The sequence below is a fragment of the Periplaneta americana genome, chromosome 11 (genome assembly GCF_040183065.1).
Source record: "Periplaneta americana isolate PAMFEO1 chromosome 11, P.americana_PAMFEO1_priV1, whole genome shotgun sequence".
Lineage (NCBI taxonomy): Eukaryota > Metazoa > Arthropoda > Insecta > Blattodea > Blattidae > Periplaneta > Periplaneta americana.
Genome location: NC_091127.1, coordinates 27856574 through 27884169, shown reverse-complemented (window position 1 = coordinate 27884169; position 27596 = coordinate 27856574). Strand labels below are relative to the sequence as shown.

Below are 27596 nucleotides of genomic sequence, written 5' to 3'. Positions count from 1 at the left end.
GCAAACAAATTGAGAACGTATGTAGATTTTACAACACTGTTTTTCTCATTTCTTTATATTACGGTATATTAATATTTCTCTTGTTCAGTAAACCAATGAATAAAGCATTTGTTACTGTTGGAACTTTCCTCCAGGTTCATTGAATTAGATTGTTGAGTACCACTGGTGGTTGAGGAATCCTGAAAGCTGTCATTGAACATCAGATAGAGCGGGAGAATACCACAGCAGCAGTACGATTTTGCCCATCTTTTTTGTATAATTTTGAATAAATAAATGAAGAAATGATGTGAGTTGAATTGTAATTGTATTTCTTTGTTTGACGTTTTTAATTCAAGAGACATTACAGGCTCTTTGTTCGGGTACAAAGTTTGCCGAATCTCTGTAGAATCGAAGCTCGCTTTGCGGAAACAAAATATCTCATGTTTGTTCGAACTCGCCCCTTCATGTTCGTTGACCTTCTCTCCTCTTCTCTCCCTTTATTCTTGAGCTGCGTATGGATTTGGAACAAATCTTGTGTTGTAAGTACAGATAATTTTTATTACAAAATTATGATTAAAAATCAACACGAATATACATATAAATAAATCACAGTATGTTGCTTAATAGAATATATTGTTAGTGTTAACTGTACGTACTACCAACAGAAACAATAATTTTATTATACTTTTTTACATAATGTTCAAATAATTCACGATTGCTCAGCTGAAATATATGTGTGACTATACGGATGATGAAAATTGAATAACACGAACATCATAATATAATAGTATATTATGCAACGAGCCTATAATGGTAGTAATTAAGACGCGAGTATGTTTGTTTATGAAACGAGCGCAAGCGAGTTTCATAATTTTCATACGAGCGTCTTAATTACCATTATAGGCAAGTTTCATACAACTTTTTATGCTCGACCATATTTTAACTTCAAATTATTCATAAGTGTTCATGTTATGGTTATGTAAGTGAGGAGCGGAACTGACCTGAATTGTGAGATGTGCGCAGACGCGAAAGTATTGATTTTTTTCGAGGCACGAATGCCATTGACCTTGATGTAGAGAATAACATGAAGTTTAGTTTTGATATAACCTGGAAATTGATTTAGAATTGAAAAACGAGATAACAATTTGAATTTATTTGAATATTATTTACAATTGACGCTAGTTATTATAGTAACAGAACATAACCTTCTGCGACAGTATTGGATTTCCAGCCTCCGTGACTTTTCGCTAGTTGTCTTTCGATTGCATATTGATACTTGCGGTTTTATAATGGTACAATGGTGATTTCTCATTGGCTGAACAACTGAATTATAATGAATAGGTGTACTTTAATGAGGTGCATTAAAGGGCAATAAATTATTTCATTTTCATACTACAAATTATCGTCGTGCATGACAGACACTATGTTCGATTCATTTTGTCGAGTATGACGAAGTTCGATATTCGCCTATGTTCGTTTTGCATGAGAAGACCTGTCATGTTTGTTCGAACATGTTATGAAAATATTTGCTGTTCTCCTTTTCCATCCCTTCATGTTACAGCAGTTACTGCTTGAACTTCGCACGATAGTACTCGGAACTGGGAACATACGCGTTTTTCAAAATATATTTTGTTTGATTTACTTATACGGCATGTTTTTGTGAATTTTCAGTCATATTAATAACAATAAAAATTATCTGTTCATTACTACGCATAACTTCGCAAGACATATTTCTGAGATCTTTATGCAGCTGAAGCATGAAGGAGCAGGAGAGGGGGAGTTGAGGAAAAAGGCACCGAAGATAAGGAAGGTGAACGGACGCAAAGCAAACTTTGGTTCTACAGAGGCTCGGCAAACATGAGCCGAACATAAGTTCTCTTATAATGAAGGATGGGTAGAAAGGAGAAAAATTCTCTCCGGCACCGGGATATGAACCCGGGTTTTCACCTCTACGTGCTGACGCTCTATCCACTAAGCCACACCGGATTCCCATTCCGATGCTGGATCGAATCCTCTCAGTTTAAGTTCCACCTCTTAGGTTCCCTCTAGTGGCCAACCCTCATGCACTGCGTCACAGATGTGTGACCGTGGCACAATGTCCAACACATTAATGTGCAGAGGTGCACTCATTACGAGCGACTAAGTGGCCGGGATCCGACGGAATGAGCGCCGTCTTAAATCACTAAGTGATTATTTTCGCATATCAATCCGGCATCGGAATGGGAATCACGTGTGGCTTAGTGGATAGAGCGTCAGCACGTAGAGCTGAAAACTCGGGTTCAATTCCCGGTGCCGGAGAGAATTTTTCTCCGTTCCACCCATCCTTCATCATATGATGAAGCAGAATATCTGCATGGAAATATCATATGCACTTCGGTATATCGTAATAATAAGCCTTCTTAGCGGTTTTTGATGAATTCTGTAATTTTAGTTTACATGCTTCAGTTCGACGTATTGTTGGATGCCTATGAAGTAGGATGAAGTTTTTAGTATTTTGATATCTGCTCTCATGTGCGAAGATTGCACGACACTAATGTGTACCTTTGCAAGAAAATCGTGTGGGAAAAAGTACATCAATACACAAAGAAGATATGATTTGAAGATATGAAGGTATGAAATTTCATATTCTAAATCTAAACCATTCATGCTAGCGATATCGGAACAAGGATTTTCACGATTCGTGATATACAGGGTGTTTCGTAATTCCTATTACAAACTTCTAGGGGTTTTAGAGGGGACTAAGTAGATACAGTTTTGATTAGGAACACATATCCGGAAATGTATTGTTTCGATGCAAAATAAGTTTGAAGATTGAATCGATTTCACATCTCTCACTTCAATAGAAACAATGAAGATCTTCCTCTGACACTATAGGAGTCTCATAAACAAGGCTCTTCATGTGGCCCCAAAGGAAAAAGTCGAGAGGAGTTAAATCCGGCGACCGTGGTGGCAAGGAGTTGAACCACCTCGACCTATCCACCACCTTTCTCAGAATGTTTGGTGGAGATATTCGTGGACGGCAAGTGAAAAGTGCGCGGGTGCGCCATAATGTTGGAACCACATTTTCTGACAGTGCCAGTGGCAAATCTTTACTTAACTCTACCAATACCTCTTGCAGGAACGTCAAGTACCTGGGACTCGTTAGGCGATACGTGGAACCACTCTTATAATGCACACTGGCAAGAGCTCGTTGTCTCTAATGAAGTGGGAGATGTAAAATCTATTCGATCTTCAAACTTATTTTGCATCGAAACGATATATTTCCGGGCATGGGTTCCTAATCAAAATTTTATCTTCTTAGTCCGCTCTACAACCCCTAGATGTTTGTAATAGGAATTATGAAACACCCTGTAAAGAATTCAGTTAGCGCCATCAATTTCGTATTTCACAATGTTTTGATAAACTTTTCATATTACATAAAAATCTTTATATTTTTCATATTTTGCACGATTTTTCCCTTTCGTCACTATTTCTTTAACTACCACGGAGCCTGGCTTTTGAGACAAAATAAAGAGACAATAGAGATGTTTTTTACCAGGAAACTCTTCAAAACACCAACCCACCCATTCCAGCTACATACAGAGATTCTCAAGGGCAAGTATAATCGAATTCCCTTTAGAGTCACTGAATTCGAAAAACGAAAACAAAATAAGTGGTTCCTATGCCACCTTTACTTATTCTTTCGAAACCAGTCAAAGTCTTTTTCAATGTTGCCATGTTTGCTTACATGCGTGTAATAGTATATTATGATAGAAGATTGGGTAGTGCTTTTTACAAAATCGAGGAAAATCAGTTTGATAATTTATATATTGATTTTTGTTATTTTATCCCTGTAACGTCATGTGACGTAGGAAGAACATTTTCTTAGCTTAAACAAATTTTTACTGGCAGTTATAGTAAAAGCACAGTCTAGTATATACAGTCACGAAGCTTGAGTTGTGAGAGTGCTAGGAACAATAGACTGTGCCGGTACTATTTCGCATTGTCTGTAATGAGGCGATATTAGCGATCCTAGTGGCTAGCAACTATTTATGGATGCAAATTTACTACGTATTGAGTTTCGTGACTGTATATACTAGACTGTGGTAAAAGATATGAATTTCATAATCTCAGAATATATATGCTTTTGTTCACCGTAACGGAGTTGATTTCGTTAAATGAATTAATTGAATATATTGTATATAAAGTATTTACAGTTAATGTGTATCATGTTTACCATTATGTTCAATAATATATATTGTATATAATAATATACATTAGTGAACATATTTATATTTTATACAATATATGCAAATAATTCGTTTATCAAAACCTGTCCCGTTGTTGCAGTGAACAAAAACATATATTCTGAGAATTAATATTTGAGGAGAAAAATTCGCTCCGGCGCCGGGGATCGAACCTGGGTCCTTGGTTCTACGTACCAAGCGCTCTGACCACTGAGATACGCCGAATTCAATCCACAGCACCGGATCGAATTCTCCTCCTTCAATGTTTCCCTTTATAATGGCAGTTGACATTGGACATACGAGTATACGTCAACATATATGCCTAACATGGAGTCAGGCCATAAAGGGAAACATGGAAGTAGGAGAATTCGATCCGGTGCTGTGGATTGAATTCGGCGTAGCTCAGTGGTCAGAGCGCTTGGTACGTAGAACCAAGGACCCCGGTTCGATCCCCGGCGCCGGAGCGAATTCTTCTCCTCAAATATTAATTGTCAATATTACAGATATTATTCTGTATGACAAATTACTAAATCTATAATATATATTCTGAGGTTATGAAATGCAAATCTTTCACGAACATCACATAAAATTTGTTTAAACTAAGGGAATGTTCTTTCTGCGTCATATGACGTTACAAAGGCATAGGCCTATTTATAATACATTACATCATTATTATTTAATGACCCCATGCGTACCTGCATGCAATTCGACCTTGCTTACGCATCCACGTGACGTAATAGATGTAGCTACCAGAAGAAACTACTCGATCCGCTATATGTTTGGGAACAAAATTGCGCTGCCTGTTTGTCAGTAAAGTTTTGTTTTCGTTGTAACTGCGTAATATAAAGTTGACTTTGCAAGTCCTGTGTCTTTTTTTTTAGTAGGTTATTTTACGACGCTTTATCAACATCTTAGGTTATTTAGCGTCTGAATTGAGATGAAGGTGATAATGCCGGTGAAATGAGCACGGGGTCCAACACCGAAAGTTACCCAGCATTTGCTCATATTGGGTTGAGGGAAAACCCCGGAAAAAACCTCAACCAAGTAACTTGCCCCGACCGGGAATCGAACCCGGGCCACCTGGTTTCGCGGCTAGACGCGCTAACCGTTACTCCACAGGTGTGGACTCCTGTGTCTTTGTCATAGCGAATGACTGTAGGGTTGAGAGAGAGAGAGAGAGAGAGAGAGAGAGGGGGGGTGATTAAAATCACGGGACATGAGCCGAGAGTCAACAAGACGAGCAACATTTGAGCAATGTACACATCTTATATAATTGTGTGAAGGTAAGTTGCTTGTAATTAAATGACAAATAAGTGGACAGAACAGATGGATATTCTGTCTACGAACTTCGTTATATTGACTTAATGAGTAGGCGAAGTGCATTGTGAAAGCTTTGCTTCAGCTTTATGAAGTGTTCGCAGCGTCGACCTCCTGTATATTCAACGTTTGTTGCTGTTGCTCAAAGATTAATATGGAATCAACGATGTTATCAATGGACAATGGATACTATCCAGCCTACAAATATGACATTCTGTTACATTATAGTCGAATTGTGAGATAAAAGAAACGTTTTAAAACTTTTTTTTTTTTCAGTGTCCTGTGCTACATGGCCTTGTGTAATGTAGCGTTTACATTAATTTACACTCTCTGTATCATGCAATATCGCATCGACATCGTGTATGTTACAATACTTATACAGGGACATCATTTTATTTTTACTAACATTTTTAATATTAACCCGGCTATACCTTTGGATTAACAGTTGAGAACCGGAAACAGCGTTTGCTACCCCCTTCCACGATTGAAGTTTCGATGATACTGGCGTAAAATACAAACAAATCACTTTACTAGGTATGGGAGGGAAGAAAAGTAGTTCATCCGTTTACGTAAACTAGAAAATATCGCGATTTTAGTTTGATAATTTTCATTGGATTTTTAAAAATCAAAATACATTACTGTATTAACAATAAGTGTTTTTACTCACGAACTGAGCTATCCATTCGGATGTATTCATTATGCAGTGTATATTATACTGTCTACAGCACATTAACGTAGCCTACAATGTAGAGAATGAAGTTAAATTGAAAAATAATCATAATATGGATATTTAAAGACATTTTTGAAAATGATGGCCGCTCATTTCGATACAGGCTTCAGTTCTTTTGTGCATATTATCGCACTATAGACTATTGTACCTAATTCCAATTACCAGTTTCGTCCTTCGTACTAGTAACTCATGTTCAAATAATTCTGTACCTACTCTATAAAAGAGTAGGGGAGAGTCGGGTAGTATCGGACATCGGGTAATATCGGACAGTGCGTTTCTTTCATCTACCACCATATGGTAGTACCTGAATGACATGGTTACGTTTCTCTATGCGACATCACAGAAACGTAACCATGTCAATCAGGTACTATCATCGTGTGGTAGATGAAAGAAACTCACTGTCCGATATTACCCGATGTCCGATACTACCCGACTCTCCCCTACCTTACGTACTGTAAATTAAATCTTCACTTCTGCCAGATCCGAAAAAGATAAAATTACTCACACATGCTATTTACTGTCCGTCCAAGTGGTTTTGTCGCAGGGTCGTTGAAAGGTGGGAAATCACGTGACAGTTAATTACTTAACGAGGCCCTTTTATTTAAATTATTTTAAACAGTTGTATAATATTACGTAGACGTCCATTTCCTAACAAATTAATATTTTCAGAAAAGAGCTAAGACAGCCCAGCCACTAGACTTTACATAGGGGCGAGCAGAAGCGGGTGGGGGAAACCGGTAGGCAAACGGACGACAGTACATGTGCAAAAATATGATTCAATATTGAAAGCTCTTTCGTCGCTGGAAAATGCGAACATGTCTGGAACGTACTACACTCACTAACTCAGTACTATTTACTATGACCGTAAGGCGACTTTGACTGCATACGCAGCCTTGGTTCTGTGTGGAGGACGGTTGGAAGTTTACTAGTAGAGGGGGTGGAAGTAAAGTACATTAAAAAACTCTGGTACAATAAAAATTGAAGTAAAGATAAAATGATGTCCCTGTAGTATTCTATCACACCGTATCCAACATTATCTCTTTGTATGTTTCGTATCCAATCACAGGGTTTGCGAACATATTATAAGAGGCTAGATTGTATTACGTAATATTGCATTATGTCAGTTTGTGCCGTCATGTTAACTGAAATAATTTGAGGTAGGTTGTGAGCCGAAAAATTTGAGCAACTCTGCGGCATTTGGTTTGAATGGAGGTCATCAGTGCGTTCGTTTTTATCATTCAAATGACTGCTGTTTACATTGTCGCAAAGCATTGTGATCCCCTCTCGATGTGGACGGGCTTCGTTGGGCACAACTGTTGGGTAATTTCATTTGTCTGCCCGCTGTAGTTTTGCGGTCGACTACCCAAGGGTCTTTAACACCAGATTTTTCTGACAATCTCCTGTTAGCAGACACTCGTCGGCAAGATGAAACATCCATCATGCGATCGGTTCTATCTAGACTCTGCTGTGAGAAAAAGAATCATCTTGTACTTCACCGTAGCATAACATGATTTCGTAATTGTTATGGGCTATTCCATCTCAAATCGACCGAAATATAGAGAAAATTGACCTTGCAATTTTTAAATACAATGAAACTTTTTCTGTCCGTTGATAACTGTGATACAATGCTTTGTGCAAAGTTTGAAGCATCAGAACTTCATAGTGTTTAAATTAAAAATATTTAAATTTATCGTATTTTCATAAAATTAGCAACTTTAAACTGTTGTGGTTCCGAAACCCTTTCACCCAGTGATCAAAATCATGGTTTATTTTGATGCTGAGAAGTTAAAGTTTATATTGACATGTAAACAGTTTTCCTCACTTTTTATGGAAATGGAGAAATTTAAATTTTTCTTCATTAAGACGCCTTTGACCACGAAAAAATATTTTAAAAATAGTTAGATTCCGCATTGAAAGTACAAATAAACACATATTTTTGTACTGGTGCTCCGTTGATAAGAAAGTATTGAAAATATCAAATAAAGAAAATAAATAGTACGCGCGTGAGCTAACCAGCTGACTGTGAGGCGGGAGCTAGCCTAGGCAAGCAAGGCCAAGACATAAACATGTGATGTTTCGTCTAGTAGCGCATAGCTGGACTAGCTTTATCACAAGTTTTCATAAACACAGGAGTAAAATGACGCCCAACGCTCGCTTATCTTCATCTCTCGGCCAGTTCGTGCTGTACTGCGCCGTTCAAGTCTAGGCGTGTGAATATAATTTATTTAATACCCTCGAAGCTTATTGCCGAGTCACTAAGCAAACAATACCGAATCTCTCTTAACCCTCAACTGGTATCTATGGGTCAATATAGACCCATATGGATAGATATCGTAATGTACATTTAAAAAGCAATACCAGTTGAGAGTTAATAATGCAAGGCTTTTTCTCAATATTTTTTACATTTTTATAAATGGGCAAAAAAACCTAAAAGTAAGTAAAATCAGATTATCTGTCTCTCTGTATACAATAAAAATAAGGATTACTTCTTAACATAATCTATCAAATGTCAGCTTCAAAATGAGCTCCCGTTCAATGTTCTGCAGTAAACGGTTCCAGAGTTCTGAGCGCTGAAAAAGGCTTGTTTTTTTATATAAAATACGCTAAATTTGTCGCTCAATAGTACGAAAACCGTTTGACTTTCGATAGTATATTTTTGAAAATGCACTCTCCTCAGCACCTTGTATAAATAGGGAAAAAATTAGAGTATTAAAAAAATGCGAGGTTTTTTACTGATCGATTTCATATGGAATAGCCCTTTACCGTTCCATGGCGCAATAGTAAATTATAAAATATGAGATTAAACCATAATATACTTGTATCTTATCGTACCATATATCATATGAAATATCGTGTTATGTGTGTCTCTACAGAATGAGCGAATACAAGTTATACCCATTACGGATACAATCCCCTACAGCCTAGCCCTTATAGTCTAGATTTTCAAACCCTAGGATACCACATAGATGACTCAGGCAGTTTTATAGCTGTCACAAGATATTACAGACATTTCGAAATACCAATATATTAGTCTCGACAGATGGGCGTCTCATAAAAAAGTAGTAATGTCCTGCCGACATTATTGAGGCTTGTAATGAGAGGAAATGAAAAACTCCAATTTTCGAGAGAAAAATCCTGAGGAAAGAATTTGGTCCGGTGTGTTCAAATGGAATCTGGAGAATCAGAAACAACCATGAATTATTCATTCATTCATTTAGTGTTCTGCCCAAGGACAGGTCTTTCACTGCAAACCCAGCTTTCTCCAGTCTTTCCTATTTTCTGCCTTCCTCTTTGATTCCTCATATGATCCATATATCTTAATGTCGTCTATCATCTGATATCTTCTGCCCCGAACTCTTCTACCGTTCACCATTCCTTCCAGTGCATCCTTCAGTAGGCAGTTTCTTCTCAGTCAGTGACCCAACCAATTTCTTTTCTTCTTCTTGATAGTTTCAGCATCATTCTTTCTTCACCCAATCTCTCGAACACAGCATCATTTCTTATTCTGTCTGTCCACTTCACAAGTTCCATTCTCCATATCCACATTTCAAATTTTTCTATTCGCTTCTGTTCACTTCGTAGTAATGTCCATGGTTTTCCCCCATACAATGCCACACTTCATACAGAGCACTTCACTAGTCTCTTCGTTCTTTTTCCAGAGGTCCGCAGAAGACGCTCCTTCTATTAAAAGCTTCCTTTGCCATTGCTATCCTTTTGACTTCCTGGCTGCAGCACATGTTACTGCTTATAGTACTCTCCAAGCATTTGAAGCTGTCCACTTGCTCTACTGCCTCATTTAGAATTCGCACGTTTACTTTCTTTATTTTTCTTCCGATAGCCATGGTCTTCGTCTTATTTGCATTTATGTTCATCCCATACTGCTCACAGCTGTCATTTAGTTCCAGTAGCATATCCCTTAGTATCATCTCCTCTTCTCCTAACAATGCAATATCATCAGCAAATCTTCTGCACTTTATTTTTCTTCCTTCTACTATCACTCCTCTCATGTTCTGAAAACAGTCCTTTACTATGATAACGATAATTAATATCTAAAATTCCTGCCAAGAATTCCAAGAATTAGAACTAGATCAATAAAACAATGTAGTGTAATAAAATCTAATAATTTTATTTAGAGTTCAGTCTAATTGACTTATCACAGTTTAAAATCAATAACACTTACAAATGTAAATGATCATTGTAAATTATACAATTGAAATGCAAACGTTTTCGCCCTTGGGCATCATCAGACATTTGACTCACAATATCTTATACAATTTTTACCATATCTTTGCTGTGAAATGCGTACCAGATAATTGATATTTACAATCTTGTGTATATTAATAAACAACTATTTACATGATTAACTCTATGACAAATGACAATCTGAAATTTAAATGGATACAGATATTAAAATTATATGTGATAAAATTGTAACTAAAATGTTGTATTGATCTTATATTTCTTAATTATAAAATTGTGATCATTAAAACAACATAGTGAAAAAGATATGATTCATCTTGAACTTCATAATAGGCCAATATACTTATATTAGTTGATTGTTTGTAGTGCGAGCATTGATATCAAATCTCCGCCATTGAATGGATTGACGGACTGACAAATCATTGAGATCAATGCTCGCACTACAAACAATCATTTAATATAAGTATATTGGCCTATTATGAAGTTTAAGATGAATCATATCTTTTTCATTATGTTTTTTAATGATCACAATTTTATAATTAAGAAATATAAGATCAATACAACATTTTAGTTACAATTTCATCACATATAATTTTAATATCTGTATTCATTTTAATTTCAGATTGTCTTTTATCATAGAGTTAATCATGTAAATAGTTGTTTATTAATATACAGAAGATTGTATAAGATATTGTGAGTCAAATGCCTGATGATGCCCGAAGGGCGAAAACATTTGCATTTCAATTGTATAATTTACAATGATCATTTACATTTGTAAGTGTTATTGATTTTAAACTGTGATAAGTCAATTAGACTGAACTCTAAATAAAATTATTAGATTATATTACATTATATTGACTATCGGAATATCTCTATCATCATGCTTACTAAGAAAACAATGTAGGTATACTTCATTTATGTCTAAATGTTGCTTGTATTTTCTTCTCCCTATACCAGAATGTGGCTATTCTAGCAATGATGATAAGGAATAAATTTTAACGATTATTGCAAACTCATCTCGGTCGACCTGAAAATAAACGAAACACGTCACTGTAGGAATTCTGCAATATTTGCTCTTGCGAAAGAGGAAGTTTCCGTTTGCTTAAGTTTTTACCGATTTTCTGTGTAATTTTTGGACCTACTGTTTCTGGAAATCATATTTCCTCTTCCTGCAAGGAACTGTTAAATAATTATAACATTAATAATTATTACGTTCCCACACAAAGCCCCGATTCTCACAAAACACGTTTTCAGTCAAGAGAATAGTGCAAACTCGGGGAACGTTCTTGTGTGCTGGTAGTGTTTAACCTACTTCCGTTTGTTGAGATGTTAGTGTGGCCGTGTTTGTGTAGTCAGATGTTTGGCTTGTGTATAGTGACACGTTTTCTTTAGGTGTCGGTTCATCTGTCGCAATATTCGTCCATTTCAGTGAGTATATTTTTAAACTTAAGACTGGCTTTTACAACGCGTTACTGAATGTTAGAAGTTAGAAGTGTTAGTCGCAGTAGAGGGCAATTTGAAATGTAGTTGTAATCAATAAAATTGCAACGATTCGAACCCCCATGTGAAATTGATATAGGAAATACAGTTTTAACACTGGTTGTCGAATCTAGCTTCTGAAACCCGCACACTTCGAAAGGTTAAAAAAAATGACGTCCGATTCACATGGTGTGGTAATGGATTGTAACTTTATTTACTGTAGTACGAAACGTCCAACATTTTGGGAACATTCAACATTTTGGAATTTCGTGGTGGCTGCGTCATAAGGCGTGAATTTAGGAACCCCACATGTGCAGGCAATTAAAATTTGTTATACATCTTGATTACACAACTTTTAACACTGTATCATTCGGAATATGTATGGTAAGACTTTCCTGTGTTAAATTTCAACGTACCTCGTTTACATGTTTCGACCTATTTATGGGTCATCTTCGCATTCCGAACAATGGTACACAGACTACTCTACATACCAATGAACCAACAAGATTACAACGAAGAGCTAAACACAATAAATACATAGCACAAGAAAACGGATACAACCCTAACATAATACGTAAGACAAAACGTAATCACAAAAAACATAAGAATACAATACAAACACAAGAACACAAAAAATACATCACACTAACATACGAAAACAAAAACACACACAATATTGCAACCTCATTCAAGAAATTAAATTACAACATCGCATACAGAACAAATAATACTCTACAAAAACATTTCAACACACATACAACACAAACAAACAAATACAACCACATAGGCATATACAAACTCAAATGTAACACCTGCAACAACTTCTACATAGGACAGACAGGCAGATCATTTCAATCACATTACAAAGAACACATCACAGCCATAACAAAATTACAAAACACCTGCACATATGCAGAACACATCACAAATGCTAACCACACCCACAGAGACATCAACACAGACATGGAAATATTACACATCCAACCAAAAAGCTAGAAACTAAACACACTGGAACAATATGAAATATACGGACACACAAAAACACACCCCAACGAAATTCTCAACACACAACTCAACTTCAAAACACACACACTCTTTGACTCTACACTATACCACAGGAACACACCCTCACAGGAAACAGAACAAGTGGCGCCAAGACCAACAACGACCAGTTCTGAAGATGACCTATAAATAGGTCGAAACATGTATACGAGGTACGTTGAAATTTAACACAGGAAAGTCTTACCATACATATTCCGAAGTAAAATTTATTTCCAGAAAATACTAAATAAAAAAATCAAAACTTCAGGTATGAGAAAAACGAGAACTTATTATGTAGTAGGTTATTTTACGATCTTTATCAACATCTTAGGTTATTTAGCGTCTGAATGAGATAAAGGTGATAACACCGATGAAATGAGTCCGGGGTCCAGCACTAAAAGTTACCCAGCATTTGCTCATATTGGGTTGAGAGAAAACCCCCGGGAAAAACCTCAACCAGGTAACTTGTCCCGACCGGGAATCGAACCCGGGCCACCTGGTTTCGCGGCCAGACGCGCTAACCGTTACTCCACAGGTGTGGACAGAACTTATTATGTTTTAATAAAAACAGTGGCTACTTCAAAATACGAAACGTTTTTTAGGATAATCAGTTTTTTGTTCCTCCTGAGAAATTTACTCAAATGTAGGCTATATATATAGCCTATATGGTTTCTATAATTCACGATTCAATTGGAATGTGTAATCAAATGAGCGGTAGTCAGTGTTGTATCTAGTTCCCAAAGAATCTGTGAGAATTTGTCAGGCAACATTGCTGCTTTTAAACTTTGTTAAAATAAATATTCAGCGTCGCTTTATGTGGGTATACATAAACTTGTATTGGGCCGGTGTGAAAGGACGCGAGATTTTGTTTTGTGGACGATCAAGTTGTTGCGTATGAAAATTTACGTGGGAGCTTGAAAGAATGGGGCCTATGTGAGGTGAGTCGCTTGCAGTGTAGCATTTCCTCCTGATGATCATATGATACAGTGGCATGCCATGTCGGATCTGATTTCTATTTCCGCAAGAGCGACTTGGTCGCTGAACAGGAGGCAGTTGACCCAGTGCCTCAAGTTTCCGGACTCTAGAAGAAAACCGTGCAAGATATCTTCTGATTTTCTTCGTATGGAAATGAGATAAAAACTATAATTATAATAATTATTTGAGTATTTTGACATAAATATCTTCGTGGCATAATAAAATTGACACTGAAATATAATTTTTTTGTATTATATTTCTGCCTGTGAAGAAAATGCAGTTAAAACCCGCACAGACAAAACCAAATCGATTCAATAGAAAAGGTCTAACGGAAGGCAGCAAAATATGTCAAAATGGGAAAGGAACATGATGAAGAGATAGTAAAAGACTTAGGGTGGGAATTTCTCAAATCAAGGCGACGAAAAACCAGACTCACCGCATTGTTTAAGGCACAAATGGGACACAAAGCATGGACCGACGTCTATGCTAGATTAGTAACACCCTCATAGTTAGGCAGGGCTGATCATATTAGGGAGTTTAAATGCAGAAAACAAAGAACGGACGTGGCAAAATTTTCCTTTATTAACCGCACAATAGTAGACTGGAACAGCTTACCTGCGGCAATCTTTCAGGGTGATCCTCTCAAAATCAATACATTTAAGGAAAGGTTGAGAAGATTAGACTGAAAATGTAATTATAGGTGCAGTGTAATTAATTTAGTTCATATGTAATTAATTAAGGTGATATGTAAGTAAGTTGATATGTAAATAAATTAAGGTGATATGTAATTAATTAAGATGATAATGTATTTAAGTTGAAATGTAATTAATTAAGGTGTTATGTAATTAATTAAGATGATATGTAATTAAGTTGATATGTAAATAAATTAAAGTGATATGTAATTAATTAAGATGATAATGTATTTAAGTTGAAATGTAATTAATTAAGGTGTTATGTAATTACTTAAATTGGTAATAGTTGGGTGAAATAGAAGTACTTATAAGTTAGGTTTACTTTTGCTTATTGTAGGCGTTATTATAGCATAGTTTTTATTTACAGTTAGTTTTTATTTATAGTCCTAGGTTTATTGCATCTATTTATTTATAGTTAGAAGTAAATTTATGTTTATTTAATTTTTTATTGCTGTAATTATTGTATTATTGTAATAGTAGTATTGTATATTATATATCACTGCCACCGGGTGTTTACCCAATTGTAGTGTTAATACATACATACGTAAACTTTTATTTTGAAGCCGATTTCTAGAGAATGAGACGTTCATCATAAGATAGTCGTCTGTCGCCTTCCAATCCAATTTCCAAGAAGGAAATGCTCAGAATGCATCATAAACATGCATTGCCTGTTTTTTTTAGATTTTTATAAGTAAACAAAATGCATAATAGTAAACATCTGTTTATTTCCACATTGATTCTCAAGAGAAAACAGACAAAATGCATAAGTAGGTAGAGCCAGGTTTCCAATTTCTTAGGAGAGACCATCAGATTATATCATTAAGAAGACACCGGTATTATTCCAAGTGAACACAATAAATTAGCGTGCGTAACGCAACAAATGCATATCTATTTTAAGTCTCGTTTCCAAGGAAACGACTGTATTGTAAAACGGACGCCAATCGATTTTTATAGTGTTTCCCATTCTCCCCCCCCCCCTCCGCAAAAAAAAAAAATAACGTATAATCAAGAAAAATTTCTTTCCAAACAGTATCTGAAATAAATATAATATGCATAAATAGGCTTCATTTTGTTTTCAGACAAATTTCCGGAAAGCAATGTCAGAATGCATAAACAGGTGACAGTTTCCAATCTGGTTTCCAATGATACTCAATTATAATGTGCAATAAGACACGTAATAGTAATTTATGATACATGTTCGTGAAGTGGGTAGTATTTTAACAGGAGTGTAGGTTTGAGAATCGAGGCTAGCTGAGTTTCTTAGATACACGAATATCAAAATACAACTTCACGAATGTGTACCATACAATTTTTTCTCTACGATAGCTTCAAATTATTATTTCACACACTATGCTCACTTCACGCACTACCGTAGAAAAAAGTCTGTTTGAATCTAATTTTAAAGAAAACTCAGTAAAAATTCGCAAATAAAACCAGTTTCTTGTTAGAGTGTTTTTCTAGAAAACATGTTGAAAATGCATTTTTAAGCAAACATTAGTCGGTTCTAAAATTGATTTCAACAAGAGCACACTCCTTAGAAATAAACGAAAATCTGTTCTGAATATGATTTCCTAAGGAACGGAGTCAAAATTCATATTTAATTATCGTCAATATTTTTCGTATTGATTTCCGAGGAAACAAAATCTACACACATCATTAAGCAAGGAACCCAATTTAATCGTGAAAATTGCAGTAACCTCACAAGTCACATTTTTTCTCAAATTTAGTTTTTCATATGGTTGTAATATTCATACATAGGCGTTTCAAATGTGCAGAAATCCTACACGTCCAGTACTCAGTGTACAATTCACAGCGACAATAAATTGCAGTGAATTGCAGAACACCACAAACCCAGGGCATGTGGTATTTTTTTAGTTGGTTATTTTACGACATGATAGCGAGATGAATCCAGAGTCCAGCGCCGAAAGTTACCCAGCATTTCCTCTTAATGAGTTGAAGGAAAACTCCGGAAAAGAACCTCAACCAGGTAACGTGTCCCAACCAGGATTTGAACCCGGACCCACTAGTTTGACGGTCAGACGTGCTAGCCGTTACTCCACAGCGGTGGGCACGCGGAATTTTTTAGATACTAAACAAACCTTCAGTTTGATTTTCTTTCTTTTTTTTTATAAGATTAAAAGAATTTTAAGAATTAAATATGCTATTCATATAGGCTAATTTTGTGTTTTTGTATCTTTGTGTATTTTTTCAATTTTTTTCTATAGCCTACATTTAAATTTCTTTGTAAGATTAAAAAAAGTTGTCCTCCGTCTTTTTCACCTAAAAATTTTTTTTAGAGAAATAAAATGTTTGTTATTAGTCGTGAACCCCATATGTCCAGGCAGTTAACATTGTTTCCAGGGAAAAAAAAAAAAAAAAAAAATTGAAGTTCATGTATGAGAAACACTATACCTGGTAAGGTTTATCTTGTTTCAGTAGCAATAAAACCAAGTCCCTTCAAATGAGGGTGGAGATTATAGGAGGGTTGTAAATTTTTCAGGATTCATTTTAAAATCTTGTTATTGCACAGGCTACCGGAACTCAGTTTCTTGAAAGACAAGCTCAGTGACGGAACTACACAGTACGAAGAGAGATATTTTGTTATTTTATTTTGCGCTACCGAATGTATCAACTAGTCCCTTCCGCCACTGGATGGATGGACGGCACCGCTCCACTCTCCCCATCGCCATAACAATACAGACGAAGTCAGACGTATCTCCTTTCTCTCTCTTTTCACAGTGAGACAAGATACATCACTCAGCCTTTAGAACTTATTGTTGTGCTTTAATAAAAAAAATAGTCACTTCAAAATACCAAACGCATTTGTAGATAATCAGTTCTTTGGGCCTCCTGACAAATTTACTCAAATTTACATAAAAGTTTTCTGTAATTCACGATTCAATTGGAATGAGTAATCAAATGAGCGGTAGTCAATTTTGTATATAGTTTCCAAAGAATTTGTGAGAATATGTCAGGCAACATTGCTTCTTTTAAACTTTGTTAAAATAAATATTCAGCGTCGCTTGAAGCGACATTTGTGTATACCTAAACGCTTTTGATTCGTAGGGAATGATGAGTGAAAGGAAATGGGAGGAAGCGCTAAGATATTCAGAAAAGCAGGAAAATCTCAGCCAGGAACCGCAGTCAGTGTTCACTCCACGTGTGCATGACTACGTTACACCTCGCTCCTCGGCGAACGGTGTTTGGCAGGCCTCCAGCAAGTTGTAAACTGCTCATTTCAAAGCCTTAAGCCGGCGAAGGGACTTCGACTGGAGACAAAATGCGAAGTGAGCGGCCTTGGCGTGTTGTCATGGTGACCAAATTTAGCCATCTTGTTGCGGGGCTCCGGTAATGTCAATACTCTGACCATATGGCGAACAACACGAACCTAGGACTTCGCTGGCTGAGGTTAAACGACACAGAAATTTCCAATTAGTTTTTAATGTAATATTGAACACGGTTATAGCTCAGTTCACAGTTTCTTACTAACAACGCCGGAATTCAAACACCGCCACATTCAGTGAGACCGTGGTAAGGAACGTAGCTGTACGGGCAGATTTTCTCGATTTTGAATTTAACGTTTATTCCAACATTGTTTAAGGGTATATGTACGTGAACGACCACAAATATTATTAGAAAATGCAGGCTCTACATTTCTAAAATTTTAAAAGGAAATGAACTCACAATTGGACAAAAATTACAAGGTACCACAACAAGACTTATTAGAACTTAAGTATCTGATAAAAGTATAAAAAGGTTACTGATAATATTTTTTAGAAATCAATTTTTACTTTAAATTAAATTTTCCAAAATTTCATAATTCCACAACCATTAGAGATAGAATTCTGAAATTTTATACACTGATTTAACATGAATTTATGCAAAAGGTAGAGTACAATAATGCCCATTTCTTTGAAAATAGAAAAATTAGGTCACAAAATATGTAAATTTTAATAAATTTTATATAGGACAAATAAAAAATGAATTGTATTAAAATAAACAACTCTACACGTCTGAGAGTAGTCTACTTTTCAGAAATAAGTGTTTATTACATGCAGGAAAAATATTAAAGATGTCAGAGAGACTATAACATTGTTATTGTTACCAAATGATGCAACTGCAGAATTTTTTTTTTCATGTTCTTATAAAACTGATTTGAAAAATATTATTATTAACCTTTACGCTCGACCATGCCGAAATGTAGTAATTATACACCTGGTAGCAGTCCTTTAATGCATGTCATTAAAGTGCACCTACTCATTAAAGTTCAGGTGTTTTCAGCCAATGACAACTCAGCTTACAGGTGTTCAGCCAATAACGAGTCAGCTTTGTACCGTTATAAAACCGCAAGTATCGATTATTCTCGGATATGCAGTCGAAAGAGAATTAGCGAAAAGTCACGGAGGCTAGAAATCCAATACTGTCGCAGAAGGTCATGTTCTGTTACTATAATAATTAGCGTTAATTGTAAATAATATTCAAATAAATTCAATTTGTCATCTCGTTTTTCAATGTCGAATTCAATAATCAAAGTTATACCAAGTTTAACGGATTACACAAGGTCAATGACATTATTGTTCCTCGGAAAAAATCAATACTTTCGCGTCTGCGCACATCTCACAATTCACGATCTAGAACAAGGTCACTTCCGATCTTGTCAGGTACAAATAAAATGTATACATCTGAATACTGTAATTTCAAGTTAGAAATATGGTCGAGCATAAAAAGTCGTATGAAACTCGCCTATAATGGTAATTAAGAAGCTCGTATGAAAATTATGAAACTCGCTTGCGCTCGTTTCATAAACATCCATACTCGCTTCTTAAGTACTATCATTATAGGCTCGTTGCATAATGTACTATTTTTATACTTTTATCAGATATTTAAGTTCTAATAAGTCTTGTGTTGTCATGGTGACCAAATTTAGCCATCTTGTTGCGGGGCTCCGGTAATGTCAATACTCTGACCATGTGGCGAACAGCACGAACCTAGGACTTCGCTGGCTGAGGTTAAACGACACAGAAATTTTCAATTAGTTTTTAATGTAATATTGAACACGATTGTAGCTCAGTTGACAGTTTCTTACTAACAAGCCGTAATTCAAACACCGGCACATTCAGTGAGACCGTGGTAAGGAACGTAGCCGTACGGGCAGATTTTCTCGATTTTGAATTTTTCCCGTTTAATCCAACATTGCTTAATATGACAGCTGTGAGCAGTATGGGATAAAAGTAAATGCTATGAAATATTTCGTAGCGTTTCTTGGGAAAGCTATTGATTGAACTCCCAGTATGCTCAGTAAATTTAAGACAGCAGTGTATTATGATAATAAATGACTGGAAGGATTTCAGTTTTGTCCTTCAGATATACAAAAATTTTATCCGAAAAAATGGAACTTTTCATTCTGCAAAGAAATTTTACAATATTACATTTCTTCGGATCAAATTTCTGCACTTTTAAAGGACAAAAGTAAAATTCTTTCTATCATTTATTATCATAATACGAATACAATGCTCCCCTAAATTGATTGAGCATATTGGGAATTAAATCAATACCTTTTGCAAAACACGCTATGAAATGTTTCATATGAAACCATTTTTATGTCGAAAAGAAAGTAAAAACGAGCAAAATTGTATTACACCTTTTTGTTTGAAATATCTCCAAGAATAACCCCGGTAATTAATTATATTTATTATTATTATTATTATTATTATTATTATTATTATTCTGGTAAGCAGTTTATTTAAAATAAAAGAAGTTTTTGTAGACAATGTCTGTACCTTCTCATTTGGCATATAATATTTATGTTCAAAACATAAGCTGAAAGAAAGGTTTGTTACTGCCGATATGAAGAAAATTTCATTATGTTTTTAAATAAAGACCCATTCGTTCTGTAACAAAAAAATATATTTCATATATATCTTTGGCGGTTGTAATCCCTCTTACGTTTTGAATATGAACAGAATTTTTCCAATAAGTTACGAGAAATCGCTATCAACTTAAAGGCGGAAAACCATTCGTATGGTCAGTATGATGGAAAGCCACTGTGGAGACATCACAGGACAAACACGAGACAAGGGAAATACATCAGTTCCCTGCTAATTGAGATAAAACTTCTACCAAGCCGGAAATCGAACCGTGGGCCGCTTGGTTGGAACTGCACGCGCTATCTACGCAACCTTAATTGTGCACCCTTTTCAGTATTAGATAATGCTAAAAACATATTGTTATATCTGTGAAAAATGTAGCAATCGAATTTATGCAACAAGCATCACAATACATAATTTCTCTCTGCCCTTCCTATAATATAATAAGTGATGGAAAATGATCTGAGCGCATGAAACGTCTTTATATTTTGACGCTCTGTACTGGAATGCCATACTGCAACTAAAACTAAGGACCATCACTTCGAATTGAGTTACGATGAAAGCACGACCCAGTCATTTAGTGTATTAACTATGATTTCATATAGCAAGGTTTAAGACTTGATCGAAATAGCTGGTGACACATCATGCCATCGCTGGACGACGCGTCTGACATCTTCTGTTCGTAATTGCCCACTTAAGAAATTAGGGTAAACCCTCGTTATAGGATTTGACCTACTTTTTCTGCCTTGAACTGCAGTTTCAGCATGCATATGGTGTCAGGGATTTGAGGAGGATAAATGCTTGTGATCTGTATTGACGCTATCACTTAAATTTAGACTTACAAATATATTAAATCAAATAAATAACTGTATGCGACATCACAGAAACGTAACCATGTCATTCAGGTACTATCATCTGGTGGTAGATGAAAGAAACTCACTGTCCGATATTACCCGATGTCCGATACTACCCAACTCTCCCCTACAGGTTTTCCCTTGGTATTTTCACTTTTAACTCTTCTTTCTTGTTCTTGCCTGAGTCGTCATCGTTATAATCCATCCTTGTCATCCGAGGCTGGGATCATAAAAAAAATGAGGACCTAATGCAAGAACTTCAAATAGAACCCATTATGCAGTTCATCAGCAAATATCAACTTCAGTGGAAGGGTCATCTCGAACGAATGAATCGATGCAGAATTCCAAAAGCACTGCTTCATTACCATCCATATGGCAAAAGATCTCTAGGCCGTCCAAAGAAGAGATGGACTGAAAATTCTAGTTTGAGACCGTAACAGGCCACTTGGCCTAATACTTGTTAGGAAGATGATGATGATGATGATGATGATGATGAACTCTTCTTTCTTCAGGAGCTGTTAAATCATGCCGTCCTTCGCAGTCATCTTTTATCTGTCCTTTTTTTGGGCGTTCTACGTTTCTGTTCGTTATCATACACTGCCACATATGAACCCGTATTCTGTGAACTAGGTGTAGTGGTAGTTATTTAACTACGTTTTCAACTGCAGAGATATTCAGCATCGAAATTAATCGCAGACGAGAATTGGAGCTGCCAGGGACAGGAATTTTTTACGTGTGGAAAATATACGTGGGCTTCCTAACTTTATTTCTCTCCCAGGGGCATCCATGATAAGAATTCCATTGCCCTCAGCCTGACTTCAATCCGCGAACCTCTAACCCAACGCCAGAATGATAACCGAATTACCACCGAAGACGACAGCGCCATCTCGTCATAATTATTACATCCACACGTCGGTTGTGTAGTGATTATAACTCATTTGTGCATATTATTTTTCCAATACAGATTGTTAGCTGTAAAGCGATTCAATTTCAGCGCGTCGAGCAACACCTCGGTGGAATGTGCGTCATGCACTAGTTGTCTACGGGAACTGGTGCATGAAACACGTTAAGAGATGCTACTGCAGTTAAGTCTCTCCAGTTCCTGCAGTTTTTTCTTCACTGATGTTCATTTGCTATAGTCTGTGACGTCCAAAGTGTTAGAGCTCAGTTTTGGTGGTTTATTTTTTTTAGATTGCTTGCCTTGAATAGCATTAATATAAGGCTTTCCTAAGAGTGTCATTTTTTGGTAATAATGATATACGCGAAATGTGTCAAAAACCTCATTTTTTGCATGGAAAATGTAAACTCCTTAATGAAAGTCCAAAATTAAGTGAACTGAAATTGATAGAATTCCACGAAATTAATTCATAATCACGATATTATCAATAAAAAACAGGTTTCATGTAGAATTCGCACGAGAAATGAGTCTTCTTTCCAAATAAAAAGTGAAACCTTTTTTCGTTATAAAATATACATGAACATTTCTACATATTTGATCCAGCATTATATACGTGTGGCATCAAGCAACGATGTACGCATAGTTTCAGGGACTACTTTGTGTGATAAAAAGGCAGTGCGTCACCCCCTCACAGTCGAATGAAATTGAATTATTAATTTAATTAATGATGCAAACAATTTTCTGTTAGTTTCAAAGGGATTGTTCAATAATAATTAAAAGAATATATTATTTTATTTCTTAAGTTTATTTAGGGTGCGAAATTTGCACAAGATTTCTTATTTTTTTAAATGAAATATTCACCGAAATCAAACTGTTTAATCACAGAAATCAGGATAAAATAATCACCATAAAGACACACCACTAGGCATTTCTTTACATCGATTTTTTGGACTTTTTAGTAGGTTATTTTACGACGCTATTTCAACATCTCAGGTTATTTAGCGTCTGAATGAAATGAAGGTGATGTCAGTGAAATGAGTCAGGGGTCCAACACCGAAAGTTACCCAGCATTTGCCCATATCGGGTTGAGGGAAAACCCCGGAAAAAACCTCAACCAGGTAACTTGTCCCGACCGGGATTCGAACCAGGGCCACCTGGTTTCGCGTCCAGACGCGCTAACCGTTACTCCACAGGTGTGGACTCTTGGAATTAAAAGTAACGTATTTTGTTGCTGTACTCTTACATAAGCCATGGCGTTATAGTTAAAGGAGTTCATAAGATGTAATGTATGGTATTTCCATGGAAACGATCCTTACACAGTAGAATATAAATAATTTGCAATTCACGTTTTGATTTTCAGGTAAGTCAGTTATTAAATAGCCTACAATAAATAATGTGAAATGTTCAGTCTTATGACTTATTAATTTATTATTAACATTTGTTAATACATGTTAAATATAAATAATGTATCAACGTTTTCGTCTTTTACGCCATCGTCAGATACAACTTGCTTCTACGATATCAAAATTACATAGTGGAATTTTTGTTTTCTCTAATAGTAAACCATCAAATTGCTGTTATAGTAATAATAATAATAATAATAATAATAATAATAATAATAATAATAATAATAATAATAATAATAATATGTAATAATGACTCACGATTTTCATGTATTTTACTTGTTGGAAAAAATTTTAGGTTATAAATATGTCTGTCTACATTGTATAACTAATTATATTCATATTTTCATGTTACAATGCTTTCAGTTACAATTTAATAATGACAATTTAAAATACACATGTACCATCTCTTCTGCTAACAACGCCTTATCATCAGAAAGTTTTATGCACTTTATTCGTCTTCCTCCTTCTATAATCCGTCCTTTATTCTGAAAACAGTTCTTCACTAAATCCTACAAGTAGGTGTTTATCAAATAGCTATAAGAAATATGAATTTGTTGCATATGACAGGTACAAGGTAACAATGAATTTTGTGACATGCTTAAAGAGGAAACTTTGTCAATGGCATTAAGCGGTATGGCTTCCTTCGATATGAACCATTTCATGTAGGTAACACCAATCTTTATGGTTTCAATGGAAATAAAGTTACCAGATAAGACGTATTGTTTTCGTGGATACGAGCCTTGTGATTTAACGATGATATAGGTGTACGTTTTTCTTGGAAAGAAGTCGTAACATTAGACATCTGCAGACAGTCGTTCTCACTACCCCAATCTATTTGGCTGCTCGTTTTCAAAATTTATCCCCATATCATCACCTAAGTACCGGGTCTCATCATAACAATTTTCTCATTATACCTCACCACAAGACATCTTTATATTCTTCATCCTATACAGTTTCAGTTGCTAGAAATTGGGAGTGATGTCAAGAGTTGTTGGACAGTAACTTCATTTAGGTTAACATTGCATAAATTGTTGCTTAACAGATTAATTTCTGATTAATTTTGTTACTTATAATGGAACTAACATCTGTCCATTCTTATTATTATCATTAATTTCTCTAAATAGAATACAAAAACTCTAATGGCAAAATCTCATTACATTAATATTTTCATTATATCAATATATTTTAGATCTATATTTTGCTCCCTATAACATAGTTCTAGATGGGCAGGGCATGTAGCACGTATGGGCGAATCCAGAAATGCGTATAGAGTGTTAGTTGGGAGACCGGAGGGAAAAAGACCTTTGGGGAGGTCGAGACGTAGATGGGAGAATAATATTAAATTGGATTTGAGGGAGGTGGGATATGATAGAGACTGGATTAATCTTACACAGGATAGGGACCGATGGCGGGCTTATGTGAGGGCGGCAATGAACCTCCGGGTTCCTTAAAAGCCATTTGTAAATAAATAAGTATAACATAGTTCTAGTAAACTTCTATTATAATAATTCTCATCATTTTAACTAACTAGCTATCTCAACTTCATTATATTCTTTATATATTGCATGTAGACTGAAGTGAATTACATTAGCTCATAAATTATTACTTTTTCTAATAGGTTTTATCTCAATTTAAATAAAATGTACTAGCCGTTAAAACTTACCTGAAGAATATTGCTGGAGAATCTTTTAAGTGTATTGTAAATATTCATAAATTAAATATGTATGTCATTATTGTATTGATTAAGGCTGGCTGAGTGGAATAAAAGGCCTTATGGCCTAAACTCTGCCAGCGAAAATAAAACATTTTATTCTCACTGATCATCTGTTTAACATGGCTCAAGTAATACCATCCGTAATTAAGAAAGGACGCTAAATATGATTATTTTAATAGTTGCATCATTTGAACCTTGAACCTGGCTAATTTAGTAGTCGATCGCACTGCGATATAGATTGGAACACAAGACCGTTTGGGAAAGTGCCTGCAGATCCCATTCATCACTTGGTTTTTCTTCTTAATTGGATAATTGGACCCATGAGAAGCGACGACTGAAAGTCTTGCAGCGTGTGACCACGCTGTGGGCAGGGAAGGGCCGTCTTCAAGGTCGGCAAGACTTTGCCCTTTACAGGTAGGGCAACGCGTCTCTGGAATGCGTGCCGAGATTCCTTTCGACCTTCCCCCTTCATCTTCTGAACCTTCAAGATTTTTCTCCGTCGGCCGTTGAGATTAAAAAAAAAAAGTATAGACTTCCGAGTCACTGAACGACCGTCACGTGTTGTGTGTTGCCTGCGTTGTAGGCGCTCAGGTGTTGTGGACTCTGTCCCTCCGGTCTTTTATCTCCATCTCTTTGGCTTGTGTAAATATTCGCAGCTGTGCGCTCATATCAGAGTTGAATATCAGAGCTCTTCCACATGAGGTGTGAGGCCATGTTGGGAGGTGGATCAATGAAGATACTCGCCGGAAGTGTTTGTGAGTGTAAAATTTTAAAGATATTTTTTAAATTTTTAGAACATGACTTTATTAGGGTAGATGAGGGTAATTGTAAACAGGGGGTAATTGTAAACAAATGCTGTCAGAAATGCAAAACTGTCAATATAAAAAATTTAATTCGGGGGAATATTTAAATTAACATGTTGGCTAACCTACAAACCAGTTTGGCGCCAAATAGGAGTAACTGTTTAGTTGTGAACGAATGTTTTGTAAGAGCCTACAAAAAAAATCGAGAAAGAATTTTGCTTAACCTTCATTTTTGGCATTGTAAGTAAACGTACAGTGCTATTTTTTAAAGAATATGTTGTTTTTATGAGTAATGTATAGTAGTTAAAATTTATTACAACGGTTTTGAGATCTCTCATAACTTCAGTTCATTAAATTATGACGTGTTTACATTTGCCCCATAGTTTTAATTGCTTGGGGGTAATTGTAAACATGTTTTACTATGGTTACATTTCGTACTTTTCAGTAATCAAAGAGACCCCCCACTCAACTACACTGTGGAGGATTTAGAGAGGGTTGTGACAGATGTGAAAAATAGTAGTAACTACAGTTATCGTGAAGCTCAGAAGAGGTACTGAGTTCCTATATCGTCATATATCATAGGTTAAAGGGACGAAATGTACCAGTGACCAAAATTGAAGTTGGAAGGAGTACAGCTCTTTCTTTTGAAACAGAACAAAAAATGTTAAGTGTCTGATAGCCCGTGCGAAAATTGGTGTTTACAATTACCCTCTCTCAAAGGGGTAAATGTAAACTAGCAATTAAAAGATGAAAAAAAGTCAACCTTATTATTTTAAATCCATTTTCAGGGAAAAGAAAGATCTAAAAATAACACAATGTTTGTTTGTCATGTTTATCATTACTGAGGGTTGTGTAATGTTGAAATATATTTGAAATCAGTGAAAAGTGTTTACAGTTACCCTGTTCTACCCTATTCATATTGTGCTATGTATTATTTTCATTGTTATGTTAGGGAACACATAGCTGCCAATACGAGTATACCAGTTACAAAATCACTACCATTTGTAGTATTTGTCAGTATCGAAATTCGAAACGAAGTTGGCAAAAGAAAATTCAACCTGCAAACTAGAAAATCACCATAATCCATTAGCATATGTAGTAGTGGGGGGAAAATGGTTAGGTTTCACCCTTAGGGTTTGAAGTAAGCTGACCCGGACTATACGTAAGGATCTATACTGTTTTCGTTGTAAGAAAAATCCTAATGTAAACACAAGTACGTTGCTGTTATACCCGTGATTGGCTCCCAGTCGAAACACTCACATGACGCAGGAAAATATAGTTCGTATTTGGAAACCACAATCTTGTATTATTTGAAAATAAAAAAATTGAATTCTAATTGTTAAATACGATGAAACATTTAACTTCACTGATATGTAAAATGCTATGTAAAAGAAAAACTACTTTTATATTTTGTT

The 27596-nt window shown here is 35.7% G+C and overlaps 1 protein-coding gene across 4 annotated transcripts in view; it reads left to right on the top strand.

Annotated features, from left to right (window-relative positions):
• Positions 1 to 27596, top strand: part of LOC138708898 (uncharacterized) — an 85739-nt gene that overhangs the window by 31110 nt on the left and 27033 nt on the right. The window contains exon 2 of one of the 4 annotated variants that reach the window (XR_011334783.1): positions 135 to 307. The exons of 2 other annotated variants lie outside the window; for them this stretch is intronic. Coding sequence is in view for 1 of the 2 variants with exons in the window: in XM_069839208.1 (XP_069695309.1) it covers positions 26076 to 26133 (58 nt within the window). In the remaining variant the exon portion in view is untranslated. Of the gene's footprint in view, positions 1 to 134; positions 308 to 25971; positions 26134 to 27596 lie in introns of those variants that run through there. One more of the 4 variants, XM_069839208.1, reaches the window with a different exon arrangement.